Genomic DNA, 17,613 nt, shown 5'->3' with positions numbered 1-17,613 from the left:
ACTGCTGAACTGGCTAGAGCAGATGAGGCACACACCGAAGCCATTAGCCAGGAGACAAAGTGTTTGATTCCATAGACTATGCTGAAAGCATGTGGTTTTGGTCCAAAATTTTGACACCCTTGCACCCTAAAACTGCATGGGCAATTTGCGAGGACCTATTGGTACTCGCAAATTGCGCATGCAATTTCCCATTTATTTCTATGGGCCTGTAGGCCCATAGGAATGAATGGGAAGCCATTCCTTATTTGCGAATAAGGAATGTGTAGGAATCACTATTTTTATAGCGATTCCTACATGCATAGGCTTTTACAAGTCCTTAATTGCGATTCCTTAATTCTCGCAATTAAGGACTCTTAAAATCATACCTTGATGCATGTGCCAGTTAGACTTTTATAGAGCGCGAACGTGACCTGTTAGGGTATCAGAGCGCTTTAGAGGCAACAAGCTAAAATCAAAGATTAGGAGCAGACGATCATGAATATACTTGAGGGAGAAATTACAGACAGGAGCCAGGTGGGATTGCACAACATCAGCCACTGCCCAGTAAAGTTACAGACAGGTACAAGTATGCTAATCAGTGTTCATGCTACCAGAATAGCCTAAGTTACATCTATGAACATCTGGTGAGGCTTAAAACGGGTGGTGAACATATTGAGAGCAATAAAGTGTTGCAAAGTCGCAGATTCCGGAAATGCTCAGAGAGAGGTTATGGTAGGAAATTGCCCATTAGAAAAGCTTTAGCGTCCTTCTTGAATCTAGGCAGAGAGATTATTCTTCAGATGACTGGTGGCAGCGAGTTCCAAATTCTGGCTTCGTAAGGAAGCTGATTCAGGGCCTTCAGGTACGGTGAGATGTGGTCGAATTTTTTTAGCTTGTTGAGAGTCTTAAGGCTGCGTTGACACAGGCTTTTAGGGGAGCCGTTGAGATCTTGGGCAGACCAGAGAGAGTTGTGCATCTGTATTCGATCCTAGAGATAACTAAAGCCTGTCCTGCCATTTTGATTTCAGACATATCTAGGAATGTTTTTAGCTTTCTAAGTTAGCTCAGGTGAAACCTGGCGTTTTTGGCCAGTGTGCTGATGTGGAATTGCATGTTCATGCTCTTGTCCAGTGTGATTCCTGGTGATTTGGCTGAGTCCACTATGATCGGGATGCAGTTCACCATGGAGGACGATTTGGTCCATTCCAGTATGTCAGTGGAGCTTTTAAAGGGGGAGGGGGGGGGGGGGGGTTAATTAGCAAGAATTCAGTTTTTGAACATTACTTATGAGCTGGTTGCTAGCTAGCCATTGCACAGTCAGCTTTAGAGCCTAGTTCATGGTTTTGCTCTCTTCTGGGGATGAAACTTTGATGTAGATCTTTGTGTCATCTGCATACATATGGAAAGAGATGTTGGCGTTACGCAGAATTTCAGTTAAAGTTTCCAGATAGAGGTTAAAAGGATTTGGGGAGAGAGCTGAGCCATGCAGGACTCCAATAGTAATCGGGGAGGGAGAGGATAGATTATGAATAACTAAGAATCTTTGAGAGCGGTTCAGTAAGAAGGATTTGAACCATTCAAGAACGGTTCCCCGTAAACCCATCCTGTTTTCGAGCCAGTCGAGTAACTTCCATGGTTAACTGAGTTGAATGCAGCTGAAAGGTCCAAAATAATTAAGAGACAGGTTTTGTCCTGGTCTAGGGCTTGAAGGGCATAATTCCATTATATGGAGAATAGTAGTTTTACACAGTAGTCTGGCCTGAAACCAGATTGGCAATCGACTAGCAGGTTGAATTTGGCGATGTGTTGGCTAAGTTGTTCTTGCACACATTTCTCGGGCACTTTCGCTAGTAGGGGAATGTTAGATTTGGGTCGGAAATTGTCCAGGTCACCAGGGTTCAATGTGGGATTTTTTAAGATGGGGATGACTTGACCAGTTTTTAGAGAGCATGGAAAGTTGCGTTAGGGAAGGGTTGATTATTGTAGTCCAGATGGGTAGGATAAATTGGTAGGTTGCGGACAGAAAATTGGTGGGGAGCGGGTCATTGAAGTGGTTATTGGGTTTCATGTTATACTAGGTTAACCAAGTGATGTGGATCTTACACAGACGCAACTGCTATTTTGTAATCTGGACTTTATGGTAGCCAAAAGGGATATTCCCAACCTGTGGGGAAGGCACAAGGCTCCAAATAAACACCTATTGATCACACTGTATGTACTTATATACGGAAGTGGTAAGAGTGACCTATGTGGGGAGGTGGTGCCTATGGAAGTGGTTGACAAAATCTAGGGCGAGGGTAAGCGCACTATGGATTGATAATGGGAGGGATTGCCATCACTGCGCATTACCTTGGATATACTAAAGAACGTAATAAACAAGGAGAATCTTAAACCTGCCAAGGATTGTGGTCCCAGAAGTTGCAGTAAAGGGAGGATGTAATTGGTGACATCATGACACTCACATGCTGACTAGGTACGAGGGGTACGCAAGCGCCACATATTCATGGAATGGGCCACATTCCTGCAACGCTTCCGACAACGTTACAGACACTCCACAGCACCTAGACGCACTAACGCCCAGCTGGATGAGACCCACGCAGAATCCTAAACACTGCAGGGCAACCTCACACAGAATGAGCAAACGGTACCCCCAACAGGTTCAACAAGGATAGAATTGCCATGAACAGTCAAAAGCCCCATTAAGTCCCACGCCAAAACCATCAGGGATAACAGCTACTCACTCAAACAGACCCTCCCCACCCCTTCCCAACCACTTCTAACCAGTTTAGAATCCAAAGTTAATAATAAACCGAATGTCTTGGTAGTTCTATACACCAGACATGAGATAAGAAGGATAACTCCCCACAGGGCGAGAGCGAGATCATCACAGCAGCAAACATTCACTGCCCAACTTATAACATACACTCAGACAAACAGAACTTTTGGAAATAAAATGTAAACTGTGCAACATGATCCTATGTAATGACAATGTAACATGAGCAATGAAAAACCTGCAATAATCTAATAAAATGGTTTAATAAAAAAGAAAAATGACATGCTGGCTGAGAGCCCATGTGATGTGGAGAACAGAAACTACTGTGGAGATCTATTGTACTAATGTGGAAGTTGTTTGTTTTCATGTTTAAAAATAATATTTTTTTTAATCTAAATAAAAAACGCCAGGGCTCCAGACTCAAATAGGGGTGGGCAAAGTTTGAATTTCAGCTTTTGTTTAGAACGTTTCGTAACATTTGTGTGAAAAGGCTAGATCATGCACCAAGAGCCAACAAAGTACAGCCAAATAATGTATCCAGCAGGCTCTGGGATGGATAGAGTATCAGGCCTGAACGAAGGGCAGATCTTGCGCCTAATATCTGCTCTGCAGAGGCAAATGTGGGGCATAAGCGTCAAGCCACTTGACTAATGTCTTTGATTAAATCAACAAACATGTGATATGCAATTCCTCTGATGCTGCCTGTAATGTGTTGAAGATCGATGCATGGAGCATTTTTCCACCTTCTTCCACATAATTAGTTCATAAGGGATGCCTTGATTTCTCAGACTCTTCTAATCCATCCGAATCTTTACTCTTCTTTTTAATCTCCTTCTCATTCTTTAATTGCACCTACTCTAGAAAAGGGCTTCATCTATCTTACATCTATCTGAACCCACAATGTCCAATAAACGTTCTCCATAAGTCTTCTTAAATCATTCTCCTGAACACAACTCCTCCCCACAGCCAAAACAGATTTTTCGCTGTGCTTCCTATTTTCCCTGTAACCACATTTTGAAGACATCATGGCCCCATAGTTTACTTGAACCTCCCATCTAGTCACCTTATTTCCACTTCCATAAGGACATGCTCCTCTGCCCTTCCATTTGGAACTTCTACTATTCGTTTTACCTTAATAACGACTCATGCAGACCTCTGGTTGCCTTTGGAGTCTTTTACGCCTCCCCTTTGAGAAAGCACTCCCTTTCTCACCTCTTCTCGAAGCTCATACTGCTCAATTAGTTTCTTCAGGCGTTCAGCCAGCTCCACATTCTCCTGCCGTAGTTTGGAATTGCGCTCATTGTGTTGTTCCATCTGAACCTGGATGTCGTTTAAAGTGACCTGGAAGTGAGACGTCACCTCTTTGCGTTTTTCCTCTTCCTCCCGGGCCCGCTGCACTCCCTCATCCTGAATCACAGACAAAAAGGTGTACAAAGTGTGAAAAATGTGCTCACCTTTTTACTTTACAATGTGACCTGATGTTTGTTAGATCCCTCCCTGTCCTGAATCTCCATATCCTAAGGTAAACATGCACATTGTAATCATGCACACTGCCAGCAAAGAGTAAAAAGACTACATTTCCTCAGGCCTCACACCCCTGACTGATGGACAAGGTGCTCACCACTGGCTTTCACTTTGACATCATCAGCAAACTAAATGGTTTACACCCAATCAGGAACTCTTAAAAGATCAGTATGGGCAGCTGCATTTGATTCAAAATTATAGGACAAGCTTTGATAAAAAATTGTGGCACGTGGAGCAAGAGGAACAGAAGTTGACAAACCATATTTCCTTCCAACTCAGTCATAGGGAAAAACGCAATATTAAACCTAGATATCCTTAAAAAAGACATTAGCTAACTAGCGTGAATCTAGGGGACAATATGCTTTATTTCCAGACAGCTACACATTAATGTACAGCATAACATAACCAAAGTATCAAGGACTATGGAAGTCTTGCATTCGTCACCGCTGAGCTGGTCATTGAAAACTCATTCATTTTACAATGCTCCCGAAACCCCTCATCCTCTTCAGAAAGACCCTCCTTAGACACAGTACACCTTCTCAATATAAGAACATTCATGAGTGGAAAGGTAGCTCCAAAGGACTCACCAAGAAGGAAAATGTGTCTGCCAACACTTAAAGGAAGGAAAAGTGCATTACTAAACCAACAGGCACGTAACACATTTAGGAAGGTTTACTTTAAACAAGCCCCAGGACAGACCAAAAGAGGTAGACTAACCTTTAGCATTATAGAAGCTGCTGCTCAAGCACTCACACGATGATGGAAAGTCTTGATTGGGTCTCCAACAAAGAAAGGTGGAAACTTTACCTTCAGCAACCTCCCACAACTCCACAGCCACACACAGATACACATTTTTACCTTGAGCATGCGGTTGTGTCTCTGAAGTTCACGGCACAAACTCTCTAATTTGCTGCGGGCCAGGATGGCCTTGCTATGCTCACTTCGGAGGTGATCTTTCTCTTGGATTAGCTGAGACTGCTTTTTCTGCATGATCTTCATCTGCTTCTGTGAGGTTCGGTGTTCTTCCAGCTGAAGTGGAAATGCAAAATCACTAGTGAAAAAGATTAAATATCAACAGACCAAAGCAGCACCATTAAAGAAGACCGTAAGCTCAAATGTCTGAGGTGAAGCGTCCTCAAAATTAGAACTCCAGGTTACTCAAAATGGCCTAAACAACTGGGATGATGTCTTTAACCAAGCTGGAATAGAAAATGTCCTGCGTCAGATATGGCAGTGAGGAGTCTGTAAAATAGTTAGCGATACTGAGTGTCCTTTGAATCTGTTGTGGATAAGTGTTTTGTTTAACCTGTGCTCTTCATGCAGAATACTTCGGTTTCTCAGTTTTTCAAACAAAGATTTAGCACTGTATGTATTTGTGCAAGCATGTCTGGACTTTAACACAGGTTAAAGCATATCCAAATGACAGATATGGTTTAGCCAACAGCAATTTCATTTGTTTTGTTTTTCAAATCATCAACAAATCCATTTGCTCTTTGTTAGGAAAAGGATCATGTTGACAAACATATGCATCATGCACTGGATCTATTATACTTCTAATCCTTACTTTCATTAAAACTAGGTATTAACCATCAGGCTCAGTCTGCAGGTTAGATTAGCCAGATGGTGAGTAGAGCTTTCAGACTGCATGGAGAAAATGTGTAACTTCTTGCCTGTAGCCTTAAAAGCAGAATCGGATCTGCAATTTAGAAAGAAAGTAAAAACCTGGCTTTTCGTCACAAATTTGTAACTACTTACTGCTTCATCCTGTTCTGTCTAAAACTCTTCTATAGTGTCAATAAACCCACTCAGTGTATATTGAGCATTAGTAATTTTTTTAATAGATAGCCAAAGACCTAGGCCATCATCGGATTAATTCAATTAAGTATTAATCTGAAATGGGTCTGCATTTACAACATGCTTTAGGTGAGAACCAATCACCTAACAAACTAATACTACAACTTGCCAAACCCTTCCAGCTGTCCCCATTCCACCAATTTCTAACCAATAGTAAAGCTCTAAGGGGCCTGGATATAAACAGGGAGGTAAACAAGGCTAAAATAAAGACTAATTGCTACAATCTTACAATATAGAAAACAGGTTAGTACAATTCACAGTAAATTAATTTCTGATGAATAAAAATGCAGGAAAATCAAGTCTTATTTGTCAGAATAGAGGCCCAGCTTGTAACATGTAACAGGTCTCTAGTGCTGAGACACCTGCTGGTCTAGCGCTGAGAGACCTGCTGGTGATTCAGCACTATATAAATGTCAATTAACATTAACATTAACATACATTAAAGAGAGCAGTGACAGAGACAATAAGTCTAACCTTTGAAACCTACTGGGTTTGCAATGCTTTTTAGGTCTCGCCTGTCGATGCGCATGCGCATCGAGCAAGCGAGACTATGGGGGCTTATCCACTCTTTATCCAACTTGCAAGGAATCGTGGCGATTCCTTGCAGTGCCCGTGACTTTTAAGCTCAATGCGCATGCGCATTGAGCTTAAAAGCGCGTGCACATCAGTTCCCTCATCCGCACGTCGCATTTCTCATCCCCAGCTCCCCTCCCCAGCTCCGCCCCCTCACTTCTTGATTGCACGGCCGCTAGGCCGTGCCTCCCCTACTCTCCTCCCACCTCCTCCTCCTACTCTCCTCCCCTGCCTGCCGTGTCGCACCTCTCCCCTCTCCCCGCTCCGCCCCCTCCCCTGCCCGCCGTGTCGCATTACTCCTCCCCCCTCCCCTTATCGTCCTTCCCTCCGTCTGTTCCCTCTCCCCGCTCCGCCCCCTCCCCTGCCCGCCGTGTCGCATTTGTCCAGGGCTCCTTCGCTGAAACCACACAGCACATAAGATGTGTTCAGACGTTTGCACCGTCCAACATCCAGGTTATTAAATACTCTGGATATAAAATCACTTCAAACGATCCAACGTCGGAGAGCTAAAATAATGTATTGTAGCACCTTTGGCCTCCATTCATAGGAATCATACAGATGTTCAAATAGTCAGGAGCCTCACGGGGAAGCGCATGTACCTGGCACAGCCCCATGTCCCCTTCCCCATGTGGGCTTCTTCGGACATAAAAGTCCTTTAGCTGCCAGGGTGAAGCTTAATGACGCAAATCTCATCGAGCCCCAGTCGCACAGGAATCTACAGTGACAGCTTTTACAGCCGAGAGATGCCGTCTCATGAAACCAGCCGCACATTTACTTGAAGGACTAGATCTTCAAGCCGCGCCTTTATTAAAACTGTTCTTGCCGTTTTGCGAGGAGTTATATTGGCCTGCCTCTCCGCTGCACAGGGCTTGGCATCAACTTGCTTCCACTCACTTGATTTAGGAGCTGGCCGTTGAGTTTTACAGTGGAGCATGTAATGAACGTCCATCACTCTCTCCTTCTCCTCTTCCCGCCTTCCTCCAAAAGGCAGCATGCACCGCAAAGGGCTAGTTGTCCTCGCGGGAACTGATATGCAAAACCCTTGCACGTTGTCTAGTTCGAACTTTGAGAGCTCATGGAAATGGTTCGGGTGGGAAGACTCTGAAAGGACAATTTATTAACATCCCCTAATACTCTGTGGCCTTTTCCCTGTCCACGCCCCTTTCTTTGGAAGGATGAGGAACAAGGAGGTTTGCTGTCGAGGCCAGGCCATCTCTTTCTCCGCCCCCTCCCCTGCCCGCCGTGTCGCATTTGTCCAGGGCTCCTTCGCTGAAACCACACAGAACCTAAGATGTGTTCATTTTTCACATACAAAATGTTTCATCAGCATGCAAAACAATAAAGCAAAGCAACTACTTGGAGTTGTAGTTTTCAGGTTTAATAGAGGCTTACGTTTCAGGCTTATTGCTGTTCTGTGCACAATCCTCGATTTTGTTAACATGCGTCAAGGTTTGTAATGCATACCAATGTTGTCAAACGTTGAAGGGTTAGCAAAAGTCCCTCCCTCACACTCTGTTTTCTCAGTGTTTGATGTGAATTTTGTGCCGATTTTTAAATGGGCTGTGTTATTGGCTTCTCGTTCCTTTATCTTCATCAATTCCCAAATCGGGTTCGCCCAGCATGTGACTGATTCGGCCCCAGCCGTGTCAGTCACGCATGGAACTAAGCCGTCGAGAAGTCTCCCGCATTCTCTGCTAGTCTGCTCACTGCTCTACGAAAATACAATACAATCATCTAAGTCACGTAAAGACAACACACATTGCATTACAAATGCTATAGGTGTCACATTTGCGAAAGTTAAAACTATTGACATTGTAACTGACAAAGCTATTACTTTTGCTATTTTCAAAAACAACACATAAATAAAAAAAGTGTCATTTACAATACCAATTGCTCAAACTTTCCTAATGCGAGACCTATTGCATTTCCAATGCTTGTTGGTGATGCGGGCAAGCATTGGCAAAAAGCAATGTTTTTCCCAGCGCTATTTTTAAAAAAGCATAATGTTGCAGCTGCGGTTGGTGGTGGTGTCATTCTGTAACTATGCACCTGCATCATCTGTCATGTGCACGCCTACAGAATGAAGCTGCCAACAGTTAGATCCACTAGCAGGTTGGGGGGGCAAACGTGTAATAGAGAGCAATACTGTGGCGTGAGAAAAGCTCATGAGGAAGACACCAACCCAGGATGTGGGGGAGAAGCAAAGGAGGGAGACAGCCACACCGAGCATGGGTTGCAGAGAAGTACACAGAAAAGAAAGATAAACTCTGAGCAAAGGGGTAGAACATTACATGGATGAAAGTGCAGCACAGAGCACTGGGGAGAAAGGCACACAAGGTTAACAGTTGAACTCTCATGGAGTGTGTTAGAACTGGCTATTTCTGGTTGGCTAAGGCTGACGTCAAAGCTAGGCAGAAACCACCATTCTAGTCAGGGCAAGGGAGGCACACGCCAAGATAACCCCTGCTCACCCCCTGGTAGCTTGGCACGAGCAGTAAGGCTAAACTCGGAGGCAATGTGTAAAGCATTTGCGCCAGCACACAACAGCAACAACATACTACGCACACCACGAAAGGACCTCCACACAAGGTTATTATAAAATAACTTTTGTATTGTAAAAACACATCAGATAGTATCACACAATATACATGGTGCCAACTGGCACGGGCAATATTCACAAGGGATTATGTACACAAGACAGGGCCACGTGGGCCACTGTCAGAATCAGAAATAGCACTTCTAGAATAAAGAATAAAAATCATAGTAGCACAAATTAGCAACTATGGCACACAACCAGTAACCACTGGTAACAGGAACCAGGACCTCACTAGGACCACCTGTACTAAAAATAACAACCACCTAAGTATCACACAGCACCTAGGGGTATAAACAAGAACACATTACCCATGATGCATGAAACACATTCAGAGGAGTAGTAAAGGGAAACACATGATGCATAAACCTACACATTCAGCGGTGTTAAGAACAAGGCACATGATGCATTACAAACACATTCAGAGGTGCAGCACTAGGAGACACATGACGCCTAAAACATTCAGAGGTGCAGCGCACAACTCAATAGCGCAAAAACACACAGTAGGCAATTACCATCCTAAACATAGCAGGTAACCACATTGCGCAAAACTTACATAAGCCACCACCTGTGGCAGTCCCTAGGCCAACTGGCCTTGTTGGGGCTAAGACGCCCTGTGTCCAAATGTCAGGGCCCACTGCCATGCAGCGCCAGTCCAAGCACAAGCCTAAACGTAGCAGCTGCCCACAAAGTGCTGGGCAGCTGAGGACTCAAATCTGTGGCCTGGGCTCTCAGTAGCCCTTGGAAATACAACTGTGCCACTCTGAGCCACACAGGCTCTGAACAAATATGACCCCTGAGCCTAGCAGGCTCTGTAAACAACTGTGGGGGTCGTTGGAGCCCCCCTCGGGGGCTCGACATCAAGGAAATGCCCCCAGAGCCTATCTAGGATCGTCAAACAAAAATGCGGGGGTCGTTGGTGTCCCTCTCTGGGGACTCAGCCTCAAAGAGATGGCCCAGGAGCCCTCTCCGGGCTCTACATACGTTGGGGCCGCCCACTGCCATCCGGGGCCGCCCTGACTCTGTCTCCATTCGGCACCGCCAGCAACATCACGGAGCCCACCCAGCCCTCAACTCACTGGGCCGGTCTCTCCAGGCGGGGCTCCCCTCTCTCTGGCTGACCAGGGCGGACTTCAGTCCCTCACACGGCAACAGCTGCAGCCTCACGGAGCCCCCCTCCAGCCCTTCCACTCACCGGGCTGTTCTCGGCGGGGCTCCTCTAGGCAGCGCGGGATTCTGCTCTTCTCCGCCGGCTGGCGGCCTGGACTTGCGGCGGCGGCGGGCACCGGCAATGTGCCCCGCACCCCCACTGCACTGCTCCACCTTCACTCAGGGCTCCCTCCAGACCACGGGAGCCCCGCCTCAGCCCGCGATGCTTCTTCTCCGCTTCTCCTCCGGGGCTCCCTCAGCACACGGGAGCCCCGCACCAGCTAGTACTTCTCCTCCGGGGCTCCACGTGTCGCCGGGCGGGGGCGGGACTTCCGGCCGGCCACGCCAGGATTGGCCGGCCGGCCAACCAACCACTTCCGGGTCGCCGCGGGCAGCGCGGCGGCCCTTCCTCGGCACTTGCAGGCGGGCGGACAGTATCCGAGGGCTGGGCTCCCTCGCGATTAATAACACAAACGGGCATAAGCGGCGTGGGCAGCCGCGAAGTTACAAATAAAGCGCTCTCAAGCGCTCTCGGGCCATGAACAGCGCTCCAAGCGCTAGAAAGAAAAATAAAGCGCTCCTAAGGCAGCAGCACAGGGTGCTCAGGGGGACAAAGGTTTCCCCCAGCGCTATAAGTCCAAAGAGGGAGCACATAGCCCCCAGCAGGAGATGACCCCTACAGCAAGAAGGGTCCAAAGAAGTCCTGGAGCATCCAGATGGAGCACAGCAGCTCCCAGCAAGGCAATTCCTCCAGCGTCCAGGGATCCAGGGGCTGGGCAGGGCCCAGGGAGGCAAGCCTTCCTCCTGGGCCCAAGCAGCAGCACACCCCTGGTTTGATTCAAGTGGAAACAAGAACATTTTTAGAGTGTCACAGCACCCTTTTTATCCCCAAAATCCTTTGTCTAAAGGGTGCAGGCAGTGTGAGAACCAGCTAGAACTGGTTATAGGAAATTCCTTTCACTGGCCAGGCTAGGGACATCAGACGCACCCCAGGGGGTGGAGCCAGCATTGTGTGGGGAAAACCCAGACCCCTTCCGGACCCTCAAACCAGACGGTCAATCCACAAGCAGGCCCAGGCTCACTCCTCCCCCTCACATCAGCATGCTACACACTCCATTCACCACCGGGGCAGACCCTCCCAGACTCTTGGAGCCAGGCGCACCAGCCAGCCTCAGCCAATCACACACCAGACACCAATTACACAAATATGCCAACTTCTAAAAGTGGCACTTCTACACTAGATACAATCATGCCACATATACCATTACGCAGCATTCAATCTCACGAGTTTGCACATACCAAACTCGACCCTGCACTCCCCACACATCAGGAACTACCATGAGCATACATATTCCCCGTTCATTCCTATGGGAGGGCAGGTCACTCGCCACACATACACAGAGAGCTCAAGCACTTTACACTGTACCACAGTGAAAAAGTGCGCAGAGGCCTAAAATCAACACCAGGTCACAGAAACAGGCTAGGAAAAAGCAAAAAGTCTCGGGGTGAACCTGCCTAAAGGGCCGGGTCCAACAGAGTGCTTAAAAAAAACAGAAAAAAAGTTGTTCCCTAAAAGTCATCAGTGGAGGGACACAAGTAAAGACCTTATGTTCCATGCAGAGACAAATACAAGACCAACAAGACAAGCCATCGAATAAGAAGCAAGTAAATGGTACTGTCAACAGCACCAGCCAACATTGAACAATGGACGACTTTGTAAGTTGGTTTAAGTTCTTAGGAAGCCGAAACTCGAGTCTTTTGCAACCAGGTAGTTGTCTGGTAAGCTCCATTTAAAAAGATGCTGTAAGCTACCCACACCTGGGGTTTTGAATTGTTAAACAAGGAACAAAGGAACGTTATAAACATTTTTTTTTAAAATGGGGGGCGTGGTCTTACCAGGGATGGTGTGAGACATGTCTTCGGGGAACTCCGGCTGACCGCTACCAACATAAGCCATTAACGCGGAGCTGGTGAGCTACAACTGTCACCTATGCGGTGGACATTCCCGGCTGGGGCTGAAGTTACCTGCTGAGGTGCTGCGTTTTATCTGGCAGCGGTACAAGGCATGGAGGGCGAAGGAGACTCAGAGGCCCGATGGAGCTGACCGCCATCTTGCGGGGTTCCTGACGAGGCCCTCCTTGTGTTCTGGTGACTTCTTGAGGTCCCTGTGAGTCCGGGGCCGGGCAGAGTAGCGGGAGTGAGGACTAGCGGGGCAGCTGCCCCTGGTCGGAGAGTGGCGGCTGAAGTGGACGGGCAGGTGCTATTGTGAAGGTCGCGCCGGTGGGGCTGGCCCGGCGGTTCTGTGTGGCCTGGCGAGGCCTGCCCTGCGATGTGCACCTGGAAGCTGTGACTGTAACCCTTGGGGTGGACCTTGAATGCTGGGGCTGATGGGCCCTGTCGAGGAGCTGCACACTGCCCGGCAGCAGTCCGACGAGAGGGGAGGCCGGGAAACGGCGGACCGCCATTTTGAGAGGTTGCTGGCGAGCCCTCCCGGGGACCTGGCGATTCCCTAGGGTCCCCGAGAGTCGGGGACCGACCACTGCGGTGGCAGGGAACTAAGCACTGTGTCTGCTCCTGAACGACTGAGGGGCGGCTGCAGTGGGCGGGCCGGCAACTTCCCGAAGGTTGCATTGGCGGAATGTGCACCGGTGCTGGAAGAGGCGGGAGACGTCTGTCGGGTCGGGCGGGACCTGCCCTGCGGTGCACACCTGAAGGTCTGCAACGGTGTGGCCTGTGACCTCCAGTGATATCAGTGAGCACAGCAGGTACGGCGCCGCTGAGACTGGGGGCTGCAGGCAAGTGATTCAGCGGAGCGTGAGCCTCCCTGTCATTTTGGGACTCCTTCATCGGGCGGCCTCGGACATTAGGCTGCGCGTCACTGCACCCGTGAGGTCTGCACCCGACGCGACGCCGGCTGGAGGGGTATAGAAGGGCACAATGGAAGGCGGCTGAATACTGGCAGCTGAATGACAGAAGGGAGGACGCCTGGCCTGGGGTGGACCCCGCCCTTTTGGGATTTTGGAGCTGGGCGGCCTGGAGGTGCCAGTCAGCCTGGCCTGCCACTCTTAAGACCCAGGAGTTGCAACACGCTGGTTAGTAGCGCACAGGTGGAGCCCGGAAACTTGCGCCACAGCACATAGGAGCCTTGGGGGCTCGGCAGAGAGGTCCAGCGGGCCGTGAAAACCCTGCCGTTCTATAGCACTGGTGTGGGGCGGCCCAGAAGCACTGGATCGCCTGTCATTGGGCCTGTGACGCCTGCACTCTGCCCTGGGCTGGATAGGGGAAAGCAAGGTGCCTGAAGAAGACGACACACCGGTGGCCCGGAGTGGTGTGGGGAGGTCCATAGTGGGGGTTGGGGTGCTGTCCAGCTAGTGAAGACGGTGCTATCCCCATTGTGCATGTGAATTGCCCGGTGCCAGAAGCGGTGCACTGGTCTTGGGAAAAGGCACTAGTTACCCTCTAGCTGCTCAGATTGGGTAGCTGGTCCCGGAGGGCTTAACATCGGCCTGCTCTAGGAGGAGTGTGCAGTGTATGTGGACTTCCCTAGGATAGCAGAGACCTTGGAAGAGGACGCGCGAAATCCAGGCAGGGAGGATTGTGGCTCTGCTTGGGAGGTGGGCCTTTCAGTGTACATCACAACGGCCCGCAAGGATCACGCTATCCAGATACCTACGGGGCACCTGCGGTCTGACGATGACACAGTCCAAAGGGGGCAAGGAGGTTCCGGCAGCGGCCCCAAAGACAACCCAGTGGCGGCCATGTGGGGCAAGGCGGGGTCATCTGCTCCTGCAGAGGTGACGCTGCAGGGACTCAATGCCGGTAACCCAGGCATTTATGGCCTCCTTTATGTCCGAACTCAAGATGGAAATTGGATCACTGCGCATTGAGGTTCATTTGTGCGTACAAGAACTTAGAAAAGAGGTTGCGGACTTGGTGGAACGGGTGGATGGATAGAAAAAGACAGTTGATGCCCGCACGGAGGACCAGGAGCAACTATGGCAACGCCTGGCTACATTGGAGGAGCAGCATAAAGAGCTACAAGTGAAGCAGGAGGACTTGGAGAATCTGAGTCGCCACAACAACCTCCGCATCCAGGGGGGTTCCACTCCGTGCGGAGGGGAAAGACATTATGGCCTACGTGGCCCAACTCCTTCACGAGGTCTGGGGGGGGGGGGGGGGGGGGGATGATGACGCCTCTCCGCCGACTTTGGATCAGGCCCATCGGGTGTCCGGGCCCGCAGGGAGGCCTTGTCTCCTCCTAGACATTTTAACCAGGGTCCATTTCTTTACGGAGAAAGGGGCTATTCTCAGGGCGGCACGTGCCAAGCCAGATCTCAGCTACGATGAGCACATGATCCAGATCTTCCAAGATTTGGCACCGAACACCCTACGACGAAACCGTGCTTTTAAGTCTGTAACCGAGAAGCTGCGGAGTATGGACATTTTGTATCAGTGGGGGCATCCCTTTGCCCTCATCTTTCAATGGGAATCCAAGCACAGAGTGGTACGGTCATACACAGAGGTAGCGCAGTTGCTTCGGCTGCCGTCATCGCTGCAGGCCATTCCCTCTTCTCCCCAGCATCTGGAGCGGGTGGCTGCCAAGCCATCTTGGTCTACTGTTCGCCGATGTCGACGCTCACCGCCCATAGATGAGCAATCAGCCTCACAGGCCAAACAGGACATCATTGCGCATATACGGTCCCTTGAAGGGGATAAGGAGGAGTCTGCCTCGCACCCATCGACCCCATGATAGACTATGCGTGCACCCGTGTTGACGTACAAGACAAGCTCTTGTTGCAATGCCCTCTCCTCACTAGGTTTGCAGGTTGCTGCCTCGCCTTGACCAATTCCCCAGTTCCTCATCTATAGGAGGGGGGAAGCTGCAGCTTTCCCGCTGGATGACCTTGAGAGAGGCTGCAAACCTACCCCCAATTTTTCCTGAGGGAGTGATAACTCTGGGTTCATCCAAACCGTTTGGTGTAGGATGCCCTGCGAAGGGAACAAAATAATATGGCCCTGTTGGCCAGTGTTCGTATACTATTCTTCACTATTGTGTTCTTTTGCTTTTCTGTCCCTCTTTTTCTTACTTCTCTACCTTCCTAAGTGTGGCAGGAGGGTACTTCTGTGGTGGTGGTGGTGTGGACTCCCTGATAAGCCAGAAATGATAACTTGCGCGCCCATTCCTTCAACCAGCGCTGCCCCCTATGGTGGCTCAAAGGACAAACTTGGGATAAGCAACGATCATGGCCCTTCCTAGCCCTTTAAAGGTCATCTCCCTTAATGTCAAGGGGCTCAACTCTCCGATGAAGCGGCTACAGGTAGAGTGCTACCTCCCCAAGCACAACCCTGACATTATATTTCTCCAAAAAACTCGCCTTTTAAAAGGAGATGTTCAGCGCATCGAGCATCCTTAATACCCTCTCCAATTCTGGGCCACAGCGCTCACTAAAACGGCTGGGGGGGCAATTCTGTGCAGGAATGTTGACATGGAGGGGGGAATCAAAGCTTTCGGAAGCCCAGATGGACGCTTTATTAAGGTGGGTGTTGAAATTGGGAGGTGCAAATTCACGCTGTGCAATGTTTATGCACCAAACCAGCTGCAGGGCTCCTACCTCCAAGCACTCTTGAGGTACCATGTCCCGCAGGGCGACCCTTCACTAACCTTGGGAAGCGACCTTAATCTAGTATGGGATCCTGGGGTGGACCGCAGTGGCACATCTTTGACTGGGGCGGGGGCCATGCCTTCCGCGCTTCGTACACCAATAGCGGACCTAGGCTTGATAGACGCATAGCGATACCATTCGCCGGAGGCGCAGGACTTCTCATACTACTCCCATGTGCATCACTCGTACTCGCGCATCGATTATCTATTTATCTCACATGCCATGGTGCGAGATTTGCTGGCGGTATCTATGTCTGCAATATCACTCTCTGATCACGCTCATGTCGAGCTTCTCCTGCAAGACCCGGCCGCTTGCCCCTTCCACACTCCGCGATGGCGCCTGCCGCCGAGTATCCTGGCAGATGTGGAAAGCATACTGGTTGCCATTGACTCTTACTTCGTGAACAAGGATATCCCTGAGACGCCCTTCCCATGGTGTGGGATGCCTTCAAGGTCATGATTCGCGGTCGTATCTCCTCGCTCTCGATTGCGCAGGCGCGCGAGGCCTGACTTCTGAAGGATAGCCTCTCTGCAGACATTAAGGCAGCAGAAAAACAAGACCAGGCTCGCGCCTCTCTCACAACTCGGCGGCTTGCAAACCTCCAGGTGCAACTTCGCGTTTTGCGCGTTAATAAAGTGGAAAGATCCCTGTTTTCCCTGAAGCAGCGCTATTATGAAGGGGGGGATAAGGTAGGCAGGTTATTGGCAAGGCATCTGAGAGCACTGGTGGCGAAGGCGCACATAGCTAATATACAACTCCCAGATGGTGCTCGGGTCACCTCGGAGCGGGCCAAATGCAAGGCCTTCCGGGACTACAATGCTACGCTTTACGAGGCAGAGACGCCACCCCCAGAGCTCATCGAGAATGCGTTAAATCAGTGTACTTGGACCCCGTTACATCCTCACCATGTTCAGGCTCTGGAGGGGCCTCTAACCGCAGAAGAGATGGTGGCGGCGTAGAAGGACCTCCCACTTGGAAGGACTCTGGGTCTGGACGGCCTGCCATTGGCCTTCCACCGCATTTTCCAGGGTCAGCTTGTGCCCAACCTCTTGCGATTGTACAATTCTTTCTTGGACGCAGACGGTCCGACACCTTCCATTGGCATGGCGGAAATAGCACTTATACCCAAAACCGGGAAGGATTCCACGCTATGCGCCTCCTACCGTCCCATAGCGCTTCTGAACACTGACCTTAAAAATGTATACCAAAATTATTGCCAAACGTCTGGATCCCCACAAGCCAGGTTTGGTGAAACCGAACAAAGTCGGCTTCATCCGTAACCGTCAAGGGGCGGATAATGTCCGAAGGTTCGCACACTTGGTGGGGAAAGCGCACGCCTGGAACATACCAGCTTGCCTTCTATCGCTTGACGCGGAGAAGGCGTTTGTGGATTGGGCTTTGCTTTGGGCGGTATTGCAGAGAGTCAGGCTAGGCTGGAACAGGATCTCTAAGATCATGGCGCCATATCTGTCCCCGCAGGCAAAGGTTCGGGTCAATGGGCAACT

General features: G+C 49.6%; 1 protein-coding gene across 3 annotated transcripts in view; it reads right to left on the bottom strand.

Moving 5' to 3' along the window:
* TXLNA (taxilin alpha) overlaps positions 1-17,613 on the bottom strand; it is a 174,214-nt gene that overhangs the window by 83,667 nt on the left and 72,934 nt on the right. For all 3 annotated transcript variants that reach the window (XM_086955664.1, XM_086955665.1, XM_086955667.1), the window contains exons 5-6: positions 5,135-5,305; positions 3,965-4,159 (exon numbers count right to left, since the gene is read on the bottom strand). In XM_086955664.1, coding sequence (XP_086811790.1) covers positions 3,965-4,159; positions 5,135-5,305 — 366 coding nt within the window. The remainder of the gene's footprint in view (positions 1-3,964; positions 4,160-5,134; positions 5,306-17,613) is intronic.

Source organism: Lissotriton vulgaris, chromosome 2_1 (assembly GCF_964263255.1).
Source record: "Lissotriton vulgaris chromosome 2_1, aLisVul1.2, whole genome shotgun sequence".
Classification (NCBI taxonomy): Eukaryota; Metazoa; Chordata; class Amphibia; order Caudata; family Salamandridae; genus Lissotriton; species Lissotriton vulgaris.
Note: the sequence above shows the minus strand (reverse complement) of the source record. Positions and strands in the feature narration are given on the sequence as shown.